The following is a 21,311-nucleotide window of genomic DNA, read 5'->3' as shown; positions in this document are numbered from 1 at the left end:
CCAGGCATTGTTCAGTATAGTACTAGATGATCTGGACCATGCTCTAAGACATGAAAAAAAGTAAAGGTATAAGGATAGTTGCATAGAAAATAAAAATATTCAACAGATAAACTGATAGACATGGTAAAATAAATCATAACATTCACCTGATTGGTAAAAACTACAGAAATCAACAGTGCTCCTATACATCAGCAAAAATCAACAGGAAATATAACAGAGACACTTTTGTCTCTGGCCATGATGGACTAACCGGTATTGGGCCAGCCCTACCACTGTAAACAACTAGAAAACTGGAGAAAACATATGAAACAACTGTTGGCATATATTGGACAAGAGGCAGCCCAGGACTAAGATCTTGAGAGAAGAGAAATGTAAGAGGCAAGTCCTATGAATACCCTGGCTTTCTGCCTACAGATACTTTCTGGACAGTGGCACAGAAGTGGGGGAAACCAAGCAGACCATGGTGCTCTCTCTGAGTCAGAGCTCAGGAGAATTAAGTGGTTGGAATTTGTGAGATGGAGCACCAGAGAGAAAGAAGGGAACTCCTCAAGGAAACAACTCCAAAATCCTGCATAGACCCTTTGAGTCTTTGGCTGAAAACTAAGCTGTGCACAAGATGAAACTAACTCTTTGAAACTGGGCAAAGAACAACTACTGATTATCTGTCTGCTGAACAAGTCTCAAAGTTCACACAGGGCTAGAGGGGTTCAAGTTCTGATAAGCTAAAGTAGAATGACTTCGTTGGAAACTTGGGACGTTCAGTAGAAAGCCCAAAAAGGTCACTCCTATAGCTACTCTAGACCTGCTCTAACAAAGTTCAAAACAAGTCTTGAAAGGATCAAATTTATCTGTAAATTAAATGTCCACCAGAAGAAGGCCTACCACTGTTTAACAAAAAATTAAAAATTCAGACATTCAACAATGTAAAACTCACAATGTCCATCATCTAAAGAAGTATTACTAGACATGTGACAAAGCAGAAAAATGGGACCCCTAACCAGGAGTAAAATTAGTAAATTGAAAGAGACCAAGAAATGACAGAGATAAAATTAGCAGGCAAGAAATTTTAAATGCCTGTCAGAAATGCTCAAAGATTTCAAGGAAAACATGAACACAATGAAAAGAAAAACATGAGGTATAGATAAGAACCAAATGCAACTTCTAGAGCTGAAAATATAGTGTGTGGAACAAAAAAAAATTTACTGAATGGGATTAAGAACAAGATTACACACTGCAGAAGAAAAGATCAGACAACTTGAAAGCAAGGCAATAGAAACTATTTAAAATGAAGCACAGAGAAAAAAAACTCAGAGCTTTAGTAATCTGTGAGACAATATCAAGCAATATAACATGTGTCTAATTCAAATTCCAAGAAAGGGGGCAGAAAATATTTAAATAAAATGGCCAAAAGTTTCCAGAATCATAATAAAATTATAAAATAAAAATTACAGGCCAGGCGCAGTGGCTCATTTCTGTAATCCCAGCACTTTGGGAGGCTGAGGCAGGCGGATCACGAGGTCAGGAGATTGAGACCATCCTGGCTAACACAGTGAAATCCCAGGTTACTAAAAATATGAAAAATTAGCTGGGCGTGGTGGTGTGCACTTATAGTCCCAGCTACTTGGGAGGCTGAGGCAGGAGAATTGCTTGAACCCGGGAGTCAGAGGTTGCAGTGAGCTGAGATGGTGCCACTGCACTCCAGCCTGGGCGGCAGAGCAAGACTCTGTCTCATAAAATAAATAAATAAATAAATAAATAAATAAATAAAAATTATAAACCCTTAGATCCAAGAACCTCAACGAATATAATGAACACCAAAATAAACTATACCAAAGAATATCATATCTACACTTTTGAAAACCAATGATAAAGAGAAGACCTTAAAAACAGCCAGAGATGGCCAGGTGCAGTGGCTCATGCCTGTAATCCCAGCACTTTGGGAGGCTGTGGTAGGTGGATTGCTTGAGCTCACGAGTTTGAGACCAGCCTGGGCAACATGGTGAAATCCCATCTCTACAAAAAATACAAAAATTAGCCGGGCATGGTGGCATGCACCTGTAGTCCCAGCTACATGGGAGGCTGAGGTGGGAGGATGGCTTGAGCCCAGGAGATGAAGATTGCAGTGAGTCGAAATCATGCCACTGCATTCCAGCCTGGGTGACAGAGCCAGACCCTGTATCAAAAAAAAAAAAAGACAGAGAGAAAAGGATGAGAATTATTACAGACCTCTTTTCAGAAGTTAAGCAAGACAAAAGACCACAGAATGACATCTTTAAAATTTTAAAAGATAAATTTTAAAACTGTCAACCTAGAATTCTTTATCCAGAGAAAATATCCTTCAAAAAATGAAGGTGACACATTACCCACAAAAATTAACTTAAAATGAATCAATGACTTAAATATAAGAGCTAAAGCCTCAAAATCCTTAGAAAAGAACACAGAGGTAAATCTCCAATCTCCATGAACTTGGATTTGGCAGTGGATTCTTAGATATGACACCAAAGACACAAGCAACAAAAGAAAAAAATAGATAAACTGGACTTCATCAAAGTAAAAACTTTTGTGTCTCAAAGGACACCATCAAGAGAGTGAAAAGGCAACCTACAGAGTGGGAGAAAATATTTGCAAATGATATCTCATAAGAGTCTAATATATACAATTTTTATTTTTAAAAAACTTTGGCTAGGCGCAGTGACTCACACCTGTAATCCCAGCACTTTGGGAGGCCAAGGCAGGCGGATCACCTGAGGTCAGGAGTTCGAGAGCAGCCTGGCCAACACAGTGAAACCCTGTCTCTACAAAAGTACAAAAATTAGCCAGGCATGATGGCAGGTGCCTATAATACCAGCTACTTGGGCTGAGGCAGAAGAATCACTTGAATCCGGGAGGCGGAGGTTGCAGTGAGCCAAGATTGTGCCATTGCACTCCAGCCTGGGCGAGAGAGCAAGACTTCGTCTCAAAAAAAAAAAAAAAACTTTAACAGTTCAACAATAAAAAGACAAATAATCCAATTTTAAAGGAGAAAGAATCCGAATAGATATTTCCTCAAAGATATACAAATGACCAATAAGCATGTGAAAAAATGTAAAAATGTTCTACATCATTAGTCATTAGGGAAGTACAAATCAAAATCACAATGAGATACCAATTCACGCACCCACTAGGATGGCTACAATAAAAAAGACAGCTAATAACAAATTTTGGTGAGGGTGCAGAGAAGTCAGAATCCTCATACGTTGTAGGTGTCTACTTTATTCATGGAAAGGACCTGGACAAAGGTAAGAACTCACTGGGGTACACTGAATGAATGAACTACTGAATTAATAATTGAATGGAATCCATTAAATGAATGGAATCCCCCCAATGTCCAATTCATCAGCAAGACTTGTGAGCTCTACTTTTAAATTTTATTCCAAACCCAGCTGTTTCTCATGACCTACACTCCACAGCCACCACGCCAGTTCAGCTCCCACTAGCACCTGCATCAGACTCCTTACTTGTCTCCCAGCCTCTCCTCTTGTCCTTATCAGTCTATTCTCCATACAGCAGCCTAAACAAACTGAAATTTTAAATAAGTTATTGTCAAAATCATGGTTTTCATTTTGGATGGTGGGTACCTACATTAATATGAACACAAACATATATACACTAAAAAATAAAAGAGGGCAACCAAGATTAACAGGATGTCATGAAACAAGAAGTATTATTATTAATCCAATTCTATTCATCAGCTGTCCAATAAAAATGTAAGTAGGCTGGGCGCAGTGGCTCATGCCTGTAATCCCAGCACTTTGGGAGGCTGAGGTGGGTGGATCACGAGGTTAGGAGATAAAGACGAGCCTGGCCAACATGATGAAACCCTGTCTCTACTGAAAATGCAAAAATTAGCTGGGCGTGGTGGCATGTGCCTATGATCCTAGCTTACTTGGGAGGCTGAAGCAGGAGAATCGCTTGAACTAGGGAGTCGGAGGTTGCAGTGAGCCGAGATCTCAACACTGCACTCCAGCCTGGCAACAGAGGGAGACTCCATCTCAAAAAAAAAAAAAAGTAAAATTTTTTAGATGTAATAAAATACCATTTACAATGCCAGCAAAACCACTAAAACAATATCTAGAAATTAACACAATAAAGTGTACAGAACTTTTATGAGTAAAATTTCAATGTTATAGCCTGGTGCAGTGGCTCATGCCTGTAATCCCGGCACTCTGGAAGGCCGAGGCAGGCTGCATCACCTAAGGTCAGGAGTTCGAGACCAGCCTGGCCAACATGGCAAAACCCCATCTCTACTAAAAATACAAAAATTAGCCAGGTGTGGTGGTGGGTGCCGGTAATCCCAGCTACTCTACTCAGGAAGCTGAGGCAGGAGAATCACTTAAAACCAGGAGTTGGAGGTTGCAGTGAGCCAAGATCGTGCCACTGCACTCCAGCATGGGCAAAAAGAGTGAGACTCCATCTCAAAAAAAAAAAAATTCAATGTTATTATTAATTATTTTACAGGATGTAAGAAAGGATTTGAGAACAGAGAGACATTTCAGGCTATGGACATAATGACTTAACATTGTGAATGTGACAATTCTCTAATACAATAATCTGCAAGTTCTATGAGCTTCTACTGAAAACTTGAGAGTTTCTTTCTTTTAGGAATTCCAAAAATTTGCTCTAAAATTTTAAGGAAGAATAAAGATTCACAAATGGCTAATTCAATTTTGGCAAACAAAGTTAAAGAAGGGAGATGCATCTCATAAAATAAAATGACATAGCAGAAAGACATATTTAAAAACAAAACAAAACAAAACACTGTGTTAATGTAGGAACTGAGAGACAAACCAATGACACAGAATGAAGAATGAAATTAAAAACCCAGTCCCATGTGTAAATGGGAACTTAATAAGTCAATAGGGAAAGGATAGACTGTTTAGGAGACAGTGTTAGGAAAGCTGATCCATACTATGGAGGAAAAATCAAGCTCATAAAAAATAGATTCCAGTTGGATCCAAGAACCAAAATCTGAATGGGAAAACTATAAAAGTAATAGAAGAAAATAGAAAAGACTACATTTTTTATCCAGGGAGACAGAATACTTTCAGATTTAGAAGACACAAAATTTCAGAGAAAAAAATTCTGAAGAGTTGGCTATACCAAAATTTAGGATGTCTTCCAACCAAAGTTCACAATAGATAAAGTTGCCATAAAAAACAGAGCGTTCTCAGAGAAAAATATCTGCAATGTCTAAATCCAGGAAGGCATTAATACCTAGAAATACAAGCAACTCTTGCAAATCAGAAAGGAAAAGAAAAGAAACCCAATTGAAAAATGGACAACAGGTGTGAACAGACAATTTGAAGAAGGGGAACTCCAAATGGCTAACAGATATATGAATTGATGCTCAAACTCACTGTAATCACAGAAATGCAAGTTAAAACATCTACAGTATATCACTTTGCAACCATCAGGTTGGCAAAAGTTAGAAAAACAAATAACACCAAGTGTTGGTGAGAGAATGGGAAAACGTAAACATTCCTATTCTGCTGGTACAGGTGAAACCTGAAGCAGCCACTCAGAAAAAGAATTACCAGGCAATATTTAGTGAAACTAAATGTGCATATGTTCTATGACCGAGCAATCCTCCTCCAAGAATGTATCCCAGAAAAATCCTGAGTCAAGTCCAATGGGTACATGCATGAGGATCTCCAACACAGTGTTTTGGTGATAATGGGAATTTTGAAGCAAGCTGAGGATCCACAGTAAGGAATGGATAACAGATCAATGTGCATGATGACATTTTAAACCACAACTTTTGCATACAGCCACCTGGATATATCCTACAAACATATTGTCAAGTGAAAAATAAAAAACCCATCATTAATTCTAAATCACATTTATGTAAATTTAAAACACAATGGGCAACCACTCCATCTTGAAAGATATTGAGGTGTCCAAGGATTTGCGTGAAACAGGTTGGATGGATGCAAGCGGCAGGAGGAAAAAGGCAGCTAAGATGGGATGGGGAAGGAAACTTGAATAAATGGAGGGTTTTTAATGGGCTGATGCTCATGGTGTGTCTTAAACTAAGGAGTGTAGTTAATTCTACTCTTTGCCCTGAGGTCTAATTTTTTTTTTTTTTTTAAGAGACAGCATCTCGCTCTGTCTTCCAGGCTGGGGTGCAGTGGCGGGACCATGGCTCACTACAACCTCAATATGCCAGGCTCAAGCGATCCTCCCGCCTTGGCCTTTCAAGTAGGTGGGACCACAGGTGTGTGCCACCATGCCTGGCTAATTAAAAAAAAAAAATTGTAGAGATGAGATCTTGCTATGTGGCCCAGGCTGGTCTCAAACTCCTGGCCTCAAGCAAGCCTCCCAAAGTGCTGGGGTTACAGGCATGCACCACCACACCCAGCCCTAAGGTCTATTGTTTTTTTAATTAACTCACAGGGTTTGACAATTACAGGAGAAAAAAAAATGATTTCAAATGCTTCTATCAAATACTTTTTCTACATCTATTGATAATAATGATTTTTCTATAATAGATGTAGAAAAAGCATTTGATAAAATCCAATACTTCTCCATGATTTAAAAAATAATTCAAAGCAAGATAGAAGAGAATTTTTTAACCTGATAAAGGGTACCTATAACAGCTTTGTAGCTATAAAGGTGACCCTGGAGGCAGATCTGGGCTGAGTGAGTCACAGGAGTGGGGGAAGGTTAAGCCTCCCGGTCATGGTCTGTTACATAAAGAACCTGGAGGGGAGAGCTCTGAAGCTGGAAATTCGAGGGGCACCCAGGGGTCCCCCGTGGTCCCAGCAACACAGAATTTCACATTGGTGCATCTTCCTCTCGTAGGGATGAACCAGACTTTGAATAGCAGTGGGACCGTGGAGTCAGCCCTAAACTATTCCAGAGGGAGCACAGTGCACACGGCCTACCTGGTGCTGAGCTCCCTGGCCATGTTCACCTGCCTGTGCGGGATGGCAGGCAACAGCATGGTGATCTGGCTGCTGGGCTTTCGAATGCGCAGGACCCCCTTCTGCATCTATATCCTCAACCTGGCGGCAGCCGACCTCCTCTTCCTCTTCAGCATGGCTTCCATGCTCAGCCTGGAAACCCAGCCCCTGGTCAATACCACTGACAAGGTCCACGAGCTGATGAAGAGACTGAAGTACTTTGCCTACACAGTGGGCCTGAGCCTGCTGACGGCCATCAGCACCCAGCGCTGTCTCTCCGTCCTCTTCCCTATCTGGTTCAAGTGTCACCGGCCCAGGCACCTGTCAGCCTGGGTGTGTGGCCTGCTGTGGACGCTCTGTCTCCTGATGAACGGGTTGACCTCTTCCTTCTGCAGCAAGTTCTTGAACTTCAATGAAGATCGGTGCTTCAGGGTGGACATGGTCCAGGCCGCCCTCATCATGGGGGTCTTAACCCCAGTGATGACTCTGTCCAGCCTGACCCTCTTTGTCCGGGTGCAGAAGAGCTCCCAGCAGTGGCGGCGGCAGCCCACACGGCTGTTCGTGGTGGTCCTGGCCTCTGTCCTGGTGTTCCTCATCTGTTCCCTGCCTCTGAGCATCTACTGGTTTGTGCTCTACTGGTTGAGCCTGCCGCCCGAGATGCAGGTCCTGTGCTTCAGCTGGTCACGCCTCTCCTCGTCCGTAAGCAGCAGCGCCAACCCCGTCATCTACTTCCTGGTGGGCAGCCGGATGAGCCACAGGCTGCCCACCAGGTCCCTGGGGACTGTGCTCCAACAGGCGCTTCGCGAGGAGCCCGAGCTGGAAGGTGGGGAGACGCCCACCGTGGGCACCAATGAGATGGGGGCTTGAGAGCCGCCCACAGGTGCTTCCCATCTGTGCGAGCCCATGCCCTGGAGATTCCCAAGCCGTGAGCTGCCTCCCACCTCGTCCCTGCCAAGTGTCTGGCCCGCCTTCTTGGGGGAGCCCCAAGGACTTTGCAGCTGCATGTGGGGGTCACTTCCCTGCATGTCAAAACTCCCCACACCACCTGTGTCCTGGATCTCACAATGCAACCCCGCTGGAAGATGCAATTTATTTGTTTATAGCAGATCATCTGGTTGGGGGAAAATATTAGCTTTTAGCCCTACCCTGCTTTAAGCTGGTTATCTATGGGTGGATAACAGAAATCTCATTTGAATATGAAAGCTTTCTCCCACCCACCTTCTCTGCCTAAGACGGCATCTTTGTGGAGGAGGCAGGTGACCTCGGGTGATCTTTGGCCCTATGCTGGTCCTTGGGTGGCATCAACTGGCCACCAAGGTGGTGCCCCCGTGCACCTTTCCCCAGGTGTGCCTGAAGTCTGGCAAGTAAACGGTGTCGCCATCGCTGACCCGGATCTCGCTGGCTGTGGGCCATGAGACTCTGCCCCACCATCCCTCTGACCCCTAGCCAGCCCTTGACCCCTGGCATTTGCTATGAGGTCGCCTTACCCTGTCACCCCTCGCACCCAGGGCAGGCCTGTTCACTTTCCTCCAGGCCGCACTGGGAAGGGAAGAGCCTCTGCCTGGCTTCACTGGCAGTCACTCCAGCAGACGCTGATAGGACAGTGCCCCAGGCAGTGGAGGGCAGCCTTCCAGGCAGTGTCCCCCAGAGCCAGAGTCTCATACCTCACTGACTGTCCCTCCCAGGGCCCCCTCACTTTGCCCAAAAGCCCAACGACGGAACATCTGGGACACACATCAGCTGGCTCCACTCTCCTCCCTCCCCCTTTCCTTCCCACAGTCCCCTGGGTCCAGAACAAGGCAGATGTTTCCTGCACTTTCCACAAATCACAGCCCTTTCCTACCACCCAGCATCCAGCCTCGAGGCTCGGGGCTTGCATGGAGGGGGTGCAAGACAGGAGGTCCCTGCAGAGTCAGTCCTGGACTTAAAGAGGTGAGGGAGGAGGAAAGACGGAAGTGGAAAGATCCTGTCTCCAGACCACAGCCTGGCCTGCAAGCCTGGCACCTGGCTGCGTCATCCTGTTTTTCAGGTCAGAAGGTGAAAATGATCTTGTTCTTTCTCTTGGCATCTTTCTGAAGCAGTTTTCAGTCTCCTCCCAAAAGATGGAGCCTTCGAGCCAGCCAGGGCACAGGTCAGATCCTGAGACAGGAGAGGACAGCTCATCAGTAAGCTATAAAATACAGCCCTGGAATCAACTCTCACAGCCTGCAGTTCTGTGCCGTGGCAGGTGATGGTGTCCTGGGGACTCGAAGACTGTGCCCTGGACAGGACTCCCCTTCCTGGGCTCCCCCTGGGTGTTCATTGCCCTGGGCTGGGGGCTGTGCAGCCCTCCCAGAAGGAGAAATTACCTCTGAGTGCTTTCCCATCTAGGGCTCAGGCCCCCAGGTCTGTGTGTCCCAGAGAAGCATGCGAGGCAGAGTGGTGGCTCTTTCTCAGTCATTCCAGCATTTAGCGGAGCACTTGGTACCAGCACTGGCCTCAAATGCCAGATGCACTTAACAAGTGCTCATTTGGCCAGTAAGAGTAACTGATGCCTGTACAATGCTTTACAGCCCACGTTTTGTCCAGGATCCAACCCATATCTTCTGACTACAAACCCCATGCTTCACAACCCTTCTCCAACCTGGGCAGCCACGAGGTGGCCCAGTCTAAAGCCGACGGTTGGTAGGAAGACCATCTTGCTTCTTAGCAGTCAGTGGCTACCACAGGGCCCCTCATTTGCAAGGGGAGGAGCCCTAGAAATTGTTCACACGATGATGTTATGTTTCGATAAAACATATAAAATGATATATCTGTTAGACCTTCTACTCCGGTACCTCCATCACACTCCACTTTAGGTCAGGTGGCACTGGTGTGCCCACAGGTATTTGGGGGGTGGGGCTGAGTGGAAGAGGAGTTAGGGGGTCCCTGCAGTTTGGGCTTAGTGAGGTGCATTTATGTGGTTTCCGATCACTTCTGTGTGTGGTTAGGCAATTGCTAGCACCCCAGGGTAGGAATGGCTCCCAGAAACGTTGCCACTGCCTGCTGTGCCAGCTCCCCGGGCATCGTGGAAAGAGCTGCCTGAAAAAATGAACAGATGAAGGAAGTATGTGGGGGAGTGGGTAACAGAGAAGAAATAAGATTTGAAATGTACAGAATCAGAAGCTAGCTTACGGAAGAATCCTCCAATCCCCAGATGTACAACTCTAAGTGGGGGGTTCTGTTCTCACGGGTGCCTGCTCAGAGCAGGTCTCACCTGTTAGCAAGATCCTTGCTAATGCAGCATGTGTAATCAGAACACATACCATACCTCTTTTCTCCTGGGAAATGTGAAAGTACCATTCATGAGACACCCTGTTTTTGTATCCAAAATGCTGGAGCAGGAATACAAATGGCAAAAACGTCTCTGTGTGAAGTTGCATGTTTTATGTATCCAGCTATCACTCACTTAAAATAAATCCAATCAATGAGGAAAAACACAATTATCTTTCTCTTTTCTCCATAGAAAGTGTACAAAATTGATCTATGAAGAGGCAAGCAACAGTATGCAGCCAAAAATGTAGGACAAATATTAGAAAGGTTTGTTAAGCAGCTAATTATTAAAAATATTATAGGGCTTTTAATATTTTATGAAGTTTGTGTTACCTGCTCTTGCTTAAAAAACAATGTTTGATTTACTTTCTCATTCTAAATAAGTATTCATTTTCATACCTAATTTTGTATTTGTAACTTTCCTTCCTTCTTTTCTTCCCCCTTAAAAAGGGCCCCAAATCCTGTAGAAATTTTAGGTTCCATAAACCCTGGATCCAACCAGGAGCAGCAAGCCCTCTGGCCACACTAGAGCGCTGGAGATTTCCGTGTGAATAACCATAAAATTCCGGTAGCATAGTCCACACTGTCTGACAGCTCAATCCTTTGCTGAAACAAGTTTTCTTGTTGATCCCCCGATTTCCCCAATCCCACCCCAAGGTTCAGCCCTGTGGGGTCCCAGGTGGGAACCAGATGCGGAGGGAGGATGAGGGTCCTCCCACCACTCACTGATGGGGACAGGGCCTGGCTCTGGGAGTGAGGAGACGGGGGCTCCCCTCTGCCTTCTGGGTTCCCTCAGGCCAGGTATTCCCCCCTGTGGCCTCTTCTTCCCCAGCTGTGTAATGGGAACAATCAACCTCACCCTGCACTCCCCCTGAGGCCCCTGCGGGCTGCCGCAGGAAACTGGATCAAGAACACATGTTCTAAACAATCAAAAGTGATTCCAGAAAGGAATTCCTGACAAGAACAGCTTGATCAGGCCAACAAACACAGCTTGGTTTGGTTTGGAAATAGGTGGCTTCCAGATTGCTTGTTTAATAGAGATGAACAAAGCATACATAAATGCTGCCAGACCACAGCGTCAGGAGGCAAACAGTACCAAGTTCTTTATTTTCTATCATGGTACTTTCCTTTCTCTGGAGCCCCCAGTAGGACTCTTGGCAGAGACTTGGGTGCGGTCAGTTCAGGAAGGGCCCAGTCAACTCCAGGCTCCCCACTCCCCATCCCAGGAGTTGCCTCTCAGTCGTGGCCTCCCACGGACTGGACATTGTCTCCTCCATCCTTGTGGTTATCTACTTCCTGTGGCAGCCATTATCAGGTCACCTGATTTTTGTTCCCAGAGTCCCAAATTTATCTGCAACTTCCATCACCTCCACTGGCTAATTGCTGTAATAAAGCGTTCTCAAATCTCATGGTGCAGCGTAATGAAAGTTTTCTTGCTTATACCATAGACCAATGCAGGTGGATGGGAGGCTCTGCTCTACTCTGTCACTCAGAGACCCAGGCTTCTGATGATGTAGGACAGGTGAGCCCCCAAACTGGGGCTCAGCCAGGAGAGTTCTTGGCTTTGCCCAGGAAAGAATTCAAGGTGAGCCAGTGGTGCCGGGCACGGTGGCTCACGCCTGTAATCCCAGCACTTTGGGAGGCCGAGGCGGGCGGATCACCTAAGGTCGGGAGTTCGAGACCAGCCTGACCAACATGGTGAAACCCTGTCTCTACAAAAAATGCAAAATTAGCCGGGCATGGTAGTGCATGCCTGTAATCCCAGCTACTCGGGAGGCTGAGGCAGGAGAATAGCTTGAACCCGGGAGGCGGAGGTTGCGGTGAGCCGAGATCAGGCCATTGCACTGCACTCCAGCCTGGGCAAAAAGAGCAAAACTCCATCTCAAAAAAAAAAAAAAAGGTGAGCCAGTGGTGTTAAGACAGCAACTTTCATTGAAGTGGCAGAGGTACTGCTCCTCGCAGAGCACGCTACCCCATAGGCAGTGTGTCCAGATCAGCAGCTCAGAGGCTGTGCTGCACTCATATTTACACCCACTTTTTAAAAAAAATTTTTTTTTGAGACAGATCTTGCTCTGTTGCCCAGGCTGGAGTGCAGTGGTGCAATCTCAACTCACTGCAACTTCTGCCTCCCAAGGTCAGGTATCCTCCTCACTAAGTCTCCATAGTAGCTGGGACTACAGCCGCACACCATCACGCCCAGCTAATTTTTATATTTTTTATAGAAAGGAGGTCTCACTATGTTGCCCAGGCTGATCTTGAACTCCTGGGCTTAAGCAATCCACCTGTCTCAGCCTCCTACAGTGCTGAGATTACAAGTGTGAGCCACCACACCTGGCCTATACCCACTTTCAATTATATGCAAGTTAAGGGGTAGATTATGCAGAAATTTCTAGAAATAAGGTGGTAACTTCTAGGTTATCAGATCCTGGTCATGGAAAAGGGGCGGTAACTTCCAGGTGTTGCCATGGCAATGGCAAACTGACATGGCACTGGTGGGTGTGTCTTAAGGTCAGGTGCTTTCCCCTCTTCCCTGTCTTCAATCTGGCCAAAAGTCTTCCAATCTGGCCAAAAGTTCAAACCCTGCCTCTGGAGTCGTGGTCCACCTCCTACTTCACTTCTACCTTATGGCTCTGCCCTCTGCCAGATCCTCATGGCCTCTCATTCAGCCAGAGGATGGGAGGAAAGAGGAGAGGTCAAACATGGCAGGCCTCTATCATGAAGCATTCCACTGGCTGGAGTTCAGTCATGTGACCCATACCACAGCGGAGTCTGGGAAATGTAGTCCAGCTGAGAGGTGACAGTGTGCTGGCAGTCATCACAGCCCTCGCTCGCTCTCAGCCCCTCCTCTGCCTGGGCTCCCACTTTGGCGGCACTAGAGGAGCCCTTCAGCCCACCACTGCACTGTGGGAGCCCCTTTCTGGGCTGGCCAAGGCTGGAGCCGGCTCCCTCAGATTGCAGGGAGGTGTGGAGGGAGAGGCGCGAGCAAGAACCGGGGCTGCGCACGGCGCTTGCGGGCCAGCTGGAGTTCCAGGTGCGAGTGGGCTTGGTGGGCCCCGCACTCGGAGCAGCTGGCTGGCCCCAGGCAATGAGGGGCTTAGCACCCAGGCCAGCGGCTGCGGAGGGTGTACTGGGTCCCCCAGCAGTGCTATCCCACCGGTGCTGTGCTCAATTTCTCGCCGGGCCTAGCTCAGGGATTGTAAACGCACCAATCAGTGCCCTGTCAAAACAGACCACTTGGCTCTACCAATCAGCAGGATGTGGGTGGTGCCAGATAGGAGAATAAAAGCAGGCTGCCGGAGCCAGCAGTGTCAATCCGCTCAGGTCCCCTTCCACATTGTGGAAGCTTTGTTCCTTCGCTCTTTGCAATACATCTTGCTACTGCTCACTCTTTGGGTCCACACTGCCTTTATGAGCTGTAACACTCACCGCGAAGGTCTGCAGCTTCACTCCTGAAGCCAGTGAGACCACGAACCCACCAGGAGGAACGAACAACTCCAGACATGCCGCCTTCAGAGCTGTAACACTCACCGCGAAGGTCCGCAGCTTCACTCCTGAGCCAGTGAGACCACAAACCCACCAGAAGGAAGAAACTCTGAACACATCCGAACATCAGAAGGAACAAACTCCAGACGCACCACCTTAAGAGCTGTAACCCTCACCGCAAGGGTCCACGGCTTCATTCTTGGAGTCAGTGAGACCAAGAACCCACCAATTCTGGACACACAGCCATGCACTCTGGTGGGCCAGGAGAGGTGATATAGGCAAGTTCTCACTGTCTCAACCAGAGCAGCTCCTGCCTTGTTTGCAAGAAAGGAAAGAAAGGGGCAGAAAAGGACCGCAGGAAAAGCAAGGCACAATCGATACGCCAAAGCATTGTCCCACGATGCAAATTCATGCTGTTTTCTTTTTTCCTAACTCTTCATGTTGCCATTTGTGATACTGTCTAGGAACTGATGCTCTGAAATTAACAGGATGTTAACATAACTTATTCATGCACTGAATAAACGTTTCTCAGACCCCTATTATGTGCCTGTCTCTGTTGTGGACCCCAGGTGAATGTCTGAGCTTTTACTTTCTGTCCAGTCTTTGGGGCACACTGGCCAGTTGTCACGACCTGAGGCCTCCTCTCCCTCATCCATGCACATGAGACAGAACATCATGGTCTGATTTAACCTTCAGGTCACTCCCTGAGGTAGGTGGGAACATTGTCTCCCTTAGATAGTGACAGCTGCCAAGTGGCAGAACCAGCCCTGGAATCAAATTCCTCTGGCCGCTCCTTGACTGTTGGCTCCAGCTCCTTCTGATTGAAGCCGCCTTTGCAAAAATTATAACTGTGGAAATTATGACAGTGAAAGAAATCAGACCTAACCAACTCTGTCTTGCTTCGAACCTTTAAGCTGTCCTGTTCATTCCTGGGCATAGGCCCAACTAACTTTGGGAAGGAATTCAGTTCATGGTTTGACTCTGAAACAAAATTGATAACAGCCCTTTCCCAAAAAGACCCCCTTCTTGCCTGGGGACCAGTCTGCCTTTGCAGGACTAACAAATTAGCTACAAGATTAGAAATTACAGTTTAGGGGTCATGCAGTCTCTGGCTCCAAGAGCCTGAACCTCCCCAAATTGCTCCTGAGGATAATATCACTATTGTAAAACCTAAGATCAGTGCTTGAGATATTTTGCAGACCCTGCACTCGATGGACCAGTTGACACCACTCAGACCGGTAGTCTTGTTCAACCAGTTCTGCCATCCCACCCAGGAACAAAAGACGGCAAGAAAAACTTACTTTGACCCCCTGTGATTCCATCTCCAGCCTGACCAATCAGCACTCCCCACTTCCCAAGCCCCTACCCACCAAATGATCTTTAAAAACTCTGATCCCCAAATGCTCAGAGAGACTGATTTGAGAATTATTAAAACTCCAGTCTCCTGCACAGCCAGCTCTGCATGAATTACTCTTTCTCCATTGCAATTCCCGTCTTGATAAATGGGCTCTGTCTAAATGGGCTCTTGTCTAAATGGGCAAGGTGAACCCATTGGGCAGTTAGACTTCTACCATCTCAGGCTGAGAGGGTCAATAATAGGTGTCCACTATATGCTTGGCATGCAGCACAGCACAAGTGTGTCTCAGAGGAGGCATTAAAATAAAGCCATCCAGCACATTCAACAGGTCATTGCTGCTTTTTTTTTTTTTTTTTTTTTTTGAGATGGAGTCTTGCTCTGTCGCCCAGGCTGAAGTGCAGTGGAGCAATCTCGGCTCACTGCAGCCTCCACCTCCTGGGTTAAAGTGATTCTCCTGCCTCAGCCTCCCGAGTAGCTGGGATTACAGGCACCCACCATCATGCCCGGGTAATTTTTGTAGTTTTAGTGGAGACGGGTTTTGCCATATTGGCCAAGCTGGTCTCGAACTCCTGACCTTAAGTGATCCGCCCATCTTGACCTCCCAAAGTGCTGGGATTTCAGACGTGAGCCACCATGCCCAGCCATGCCTGCCAGTTTTAACTTGAGCGTGCCTCTTCCCTGTTTTCAGTCCACTGGGCTTAGGTGGGGTGGCTGTCACCCTTTGTTCCCTGTCCCTGCCTCCAGCTCTTATATTAAAAATATTTTTAATACAGGATTTTTAATGGAGATGTATTTTTAATGGAGATGGGGTTTCGCCATGTTGGCCAGGCTGGTTTCAAACTCCTGACCTCAGGTGATCTACCTGCCTCGGCCTCCCAAAGTGTTGGGATTACAGGCGTGAGCCACCGCGCCTGGCCAGGTCATTGCTTATTAAAGATGCACTGCATTTGCAGCAAAGGTGAAAAACAGAAAGAGAAACCATGGTCCTAGTTGTCAAAGAGCTCACTGACTAGTTGGGCAGACAAAACCAATCCACTTAAAAAGACAGAACAGAGCTGGGTGTGTCGGTACAAGCCTGTAGTTCCAGCTACCCTGAAGGCTGAGTCAGGAGGATCACTTGAGCCCAGGAGTTCAAGGCTCCAGTGAGCTATGAGTGTGCCAATGCACTCCAGCCTGGGTGACAGAGGTGGACTCCATTTCTTAAAAATTAAAAAAGAACAGTAAGGGCTGTAGATGTGATAAGGGGAATGGAGAGTCTCAGGAGAAGGAAGTGAGGGCTTGAAAGTCTGGGGGACTTCCCGGAGGAGGCAGGCACTGCCTATGCCTTGAAAGATAATAAGGATACACTGGACAAAGAGGAAGGAGAAGGCATCCAGATCAGGGAATCAGATGTACCCCAAATGCCCTTCTCTCAGGGGTGGTCTGATTGCCACTCTTCCTCCAACAGAGTCAGCCTCCACCCTCCTGATCATGCTGCGGGTCCCTCTCCGGCCGTGATCAAAGACCTGTATCTGATCTGGCCTACCAGACTGGGCACCAGCGCTCAGGGAGCTTGCCGATGAAATCAGGGAGCCCCAGGGCAGGTTGGCTACTGGGTCTCCCTCTGGAAGGCACCAGAACCTTCCAGAAATGGCAGAGGCACAGGAACTCAGGACCACCCTGCCCCCTGCTCTCACCACTTGCCTCTCTGTACATCGGCTCCATCCTTCTGTCTTGCACACGGGCCACCTCTGCCCCTGCATCCTGGAGGAATAGCCAGTTCCAAAGCCCAAGTTCTCCTGCCTCGGATCCAGTCCCACAGAAGCTGCATTTGCCCCTCAGGTCCAATTCTGGATTTCAAGGAGAGAGAATTAGAGTGACAAGTTGAGAAATGAAGAGGAACTTATTTTGTTATCTTTAAATTTATTGATTTCTTAAAGAACTAAGAGAAAGTTCAGGTAAAAATTAACAGGATATGAAACAGATGGGATAAAAGATGAATATTGAAATCAACAGAAATCAGTTTGAAACTGAGAACTGAATTGTAACCAAAAGCGATTCATTAAGAAGAGAAGATCAATTTGGAATAGAAGAAATCAGTAGGCTCCTGGATTTTTGATCGTCCAATTCATGATGAGGAGTACATTTTATGAACATATTGGGAAATATTTAAATTTCTTGCTGGTTTGACATCAAGGAAGACAACTTACATCTTGAAAAACCACTGCAGCACGGACATTGACAATAATGAATTAACGAGTGTTATCGCTTCAAAGACTATTTCAGATTAATCACTGCACAAGAAAAGCTGAAATGCCCTGAAATCTCACCAATTATGTATGAAAAACAACTTGAGAGGGGTCTTCAAAATTTGACAACAATCCCAAAAATGTACAGGACATTAGCAATAATCAGTTGTGAAGCTAAGAAACATCTAAAAACAATACAAAACACATTTTGATCACCCAGCTAAAACAAGATTGAATTAGCTTTTGATTCTCACTGTGGAAAATATTCAAAACCGTTGACATCTGAAAAGGATATCAAAGAGTGTCAGCCAAAAAAGGTAAAAAAATTATCACGACTGTTTTTCTGTATTATGTATTACTTGTGATATTTGTCAGCTTTTTAAAATCTGTAATTTGCTGTGATTTCTTTTCTCATTTTAAATAAGTGTTCAATGTTGTCCCTAATTTTGTATTTATAATTTTATATTCTTTTTTTTTTTTTTTTTTTGAAATGGGGGTCTCACTCTGTCACCCAGGCAGGAGTACAGTGGCACGATTACGGCTCACTGCAGCCTTGACCTCCTGGCCTCTAGTGATCCTTCCACCTCAAGCCTCCTGAGTAGCTGGGACTACAGGCATGTGCCAGCATGCCAGGCTAATTTTTGTATTTTTTGTAGAGATGGGGTTTTGCCATGTTGCCCAGGCTGGTCTTGAACTCCTGGGCTCAAGCAATCCTCCCGCCTCAGCCTCCCAAAGTACTGGGGTTACAGGCGTGAGTCACTGCGCCCAGACTGTATTCTTTTTCTTAATAAGCGCCACTCTTTGGATGGATAAGCTTTAGGTCCCACAAAATAATGTGCCCCCTGGATGGAAGGCAGAGGAGTTCCTTTCCAATTCCAGATGGTCAGGAGTTAACCGGGGACAGCTTGAGGGTCGACACTGGGCTTGCAGCTGCTGCCATACACGTTCATGAAAAGCAGGAGAATACCCAGGCCCTGGGCCAGGGTGGCGGCATCTGACTGCCCTGCATACCTTACTCAACATAGTGACAAGTCAGCCTCTAACTTCTTATTTTGAGATTCAGACTGAAGCTGAAGACTTTTTTTTTTTTTTTTTTTTGAGAGAGAGAGAGAGAGTCTCGTTCTGTCGCCCAGGCTGGAGTGCAATGGCGTGATCTCGGCTCACTGCAACCTCCACCTCCCAGGTTCAAGCAATTCTCTGCCTCAGCCTCCCGAGTAGCTGGGATTACAGGCACCTGCCACCACACCCTGCTAATTTATTTTTTATTTTTAGTAGAGACGGGGTTTCACCATTTTGGCCAGGCTGTTCTTGAACTCCTGACTCCTTGATCCACCCGCCTCGGCCTCCTGAAGTGCAAGGATTACAGGCGTGAGCCACCACGCCCGGCCGAAACCGAAGACTTCCTATGCAGTGCTGGAAGAACCACCTCCTCTGCCTGTTTTTGTAGCCTGGGCGCTGATTGATTTGGGAAAAGCAACTCTCACGATGCACTTCTGCAGTTGGCTAGATCAGACGCCTGTGGAATTCACAGCTTCATGGGTCTGTTATTCACTCCACAAACATTTCTGAGCACTCACCATGAGCCAGGCATTCCTTGTAAGAGGCTGCACATCCATCCATGGAAAAGGAGACATTCGGAAATTCCCGGAAGACACAGGACAGATCCTGACCCCAACCAGCCAAACCGTGAAGAACCACCCAGGGGCTTCTTCTGCCTGAAGGAGGTCGTCCTCCCCGATCTGAGGAGGCGGTCCCAGCCTTCCTAGAAGAGTTGCTGCCCTCTCCAGGGAGCTGCTGCCCTCTCCAGGGAGCTGCATTACAGGAAACAAGATTCCCCCCGCCCTACCCTCACAGTCATCCTTACCTTGGATCAGATCCCTGCGTGACCCAGGGTGGCTGGAGAGGAACGCAGGAATTTCATACTCTGCTGTTCAACATCTGGGTGATTTCTGTGGGAATGACATTTCGGGAGCGCTTAACAGAGGAGGGAGTCCGTTATTGAAGATCGAATGGAATGCGTCGATATGCGTGCATTTATAGAGCCCCTGCGTCCCACGGCCAGGCCCACAGGGTTGGATGTGGCCTAAGAATCTGGTTAGCATGGATCTGAAACTCACCCAGGCCAGGGAAGTCAGAGGACAGAAAGCCCGCTGCATAGAATGTAGAGGGAAGAACTCAAATACGTCAGAAAAAAACAGGTGAATCTCCCACGGCAGCCACTCTGCCACTCACCACTCCCCACAGAGGACCCAGAGGATGCTGTCCCCCAGGGACTGGGGACATATGTGGCGAAGGATGCGCCAGGACATTCTCGGATGCTCTGGCCATGGCGAGAGGGATATTTTGGAAGTGCATGCACTAGAGAAAGGACGTGTACAGATAGGTGGCCCTGTTGCCTGCGGTGGGTCCAACGTCCAATCCCCTTTCTAAAGCATCCAGAACACCCTTGGTAGGAACGGCCACCCTGACTTGATGAGAGGGTAAATCCAGTACCTCGTGCCCTGGAAGCATAAGGAACCCCTTGCTGAAAATCCTCCTTATCGTCTCATACAAACAGGGACAGGCGTGGCCTGCACTGGGTGAAAGGGTGTATCCCAAAATGCCGCACTCACCAGAATCTCAGAATGTGGCCTGATTTGGAAATGGGGTCTTTGCAGATGTACTTAGCTAGGATGAGGTCATATGGAGAAGTGAGGGCCCCAATCCAATATGGCAGGTGTCCTTATCAGAAAGCCATGTGAACAGACAGAGATGGAAAGGAGAACACTGCCTGATGAAGGAGGCAGAGGCTGGAGTGAGGCAGTTACAAGGCAAGGAACGCCAGGGTTGTAGGAGCCACCAGAAGCTGGGAGAGGGGCAAAGAGCGGATCCTCCCCTAGAGCATCCAGAGGGAGCCAACCTGACCCTGCTTTCATCTCAGACTTCTGGCCTCCAACACTGTGACAGAATGAATTCCAGTTGTGTTAAGCCACCAAGTTTCTGGTATTTATGGCAGCACGGAAAACCAATACACAGCCTAGGGCTGCCCACTGACACCTACACTCCCAGAGAACTGAAGCTCGACACAAGTAAGCCAACGAGAGAAGGCGCCCTGGCAACTTCTGGCCCTTGAGTAGCTCCTGTACTTCTCCAGCCTGTTCTCTAGGCAACAGTCAATTCAGCAGCTCCTTCACAGGCTTCCAATGAATGTCTATCTTTTTTATTTTTTCCTTAAGTCAGACAGGGCTGATAATAGCTGTCTCAACCAAGGAACCCAGACACACTTAATTGTCATTTGGGTAACTGCATAAGTGGAGATGTTTTGGGCAGCAAGAGAATGAAACTGAGGTCAAACTGGATCAAAGGGAAAGGAATGTATTTGCTTTAGTAACTAAAAGCTCCAAAATACCACGGCTTCGGGCATGGGTCGATCCAGGTGACCTAACAGTGTCATCAGGAACCTGTTTCTCTCTCTCCATCAGCTCTGCTCTCCACTGTGACCTTTTTCTCAGGGATGCACTCCCCCTTAGTTGGCATAATGGGTTCCCACTATGCAGACTTCCTTCCGTCCCACCAGCTCCGTGACTCCAGAAGGAGGAGAGTTCCTTTTCCACAGTACTTCCCAGAAAACTCCTGGGACTGACTCTTGTTGGATAAATTGCAATTGAGTCTTCTTGGACTAGAGACTGATGTACTTTTCCCAAAACGAATTATGGAGCCAATGGGGTGGAATAGGCTGATTGTCCAAGTCTGGAGCATGTTAAACTCAAGTGAAGCCAGAGGTGAGGTCACAATCCCCCACCGAACAACATCAGGGCCATGGACGTCATGGCCATTGGCTGGCCAGGTTTGGGATTTGGCTGGCCTCCAACTCTCTTAAAAGCATGGTTGTCTTGTGGAATATGTGCGTCCCATCAACTCCCATAATCAAAGCCAAGGCCTTGCAGAGTCACGGTCCTTCAATTGGCACCAGGGCCAAGATGTTCCTCTGATTTTCCCCAGCTCTTCCTGGTCTGCAACCTGGCTCTGTCA

At 47.0% G+C, this 21,311-nt stretch overlaps 1 protein-coding gene across 1 annotated transcript; it reads left to right on the top strand.

The window, feature by feature from the left end:
* Positions 1-6,132: 6,132 nt before the first annotated feature.
* On the top strand, positions 6,133-10,474 carry MRGPRD (MAS related GPR family member D). Its single transcript, XM_016921423.4, has one exon. The coding sequence runs from the start codon at positions 6,843-6,845 to the stop codon at positions 7,806-7,808; it is 966 nt and encodes a 321-aa protein (XP_016776912.3). The 5' UTR covers positions 6,133-6,842; the 3' UTR covers positions 7,809-10,474.
* The last annotated feature ends 10,837 nt before the right edge of the window (positions 10,475-21,311 follow it).

This window comes from Pan troglodytes, chromosome 9 (assembly GCF_028858775.2).
Source record: "Pan troglodytes isolate AG18354 chromosome 9, NHGRI_mPanTro3-v2.0_pri, whole genome shotgun sequence".
Lineage (NCBI taxonomy): Eukaryota > Metazoa > Chordata > Mammalia > Primates > Hominidae > Pan > Pan troglodytes.
The sequence above is the reverse complement of the archived record's forward strand: the minus strand, read 5'-3'. Positions and strand labels throughout refer to the sequence as shown.

What these genes read in the sequence shown, in the direction of transcription:
- MRGPRD (XM_016921423.4), top strand. Translation starts at nt 6,843, where the DNA reads ATGAACCAGACTTTGAATAGCAGTGGGACCGTGGAGTCAGCCCTAAAC.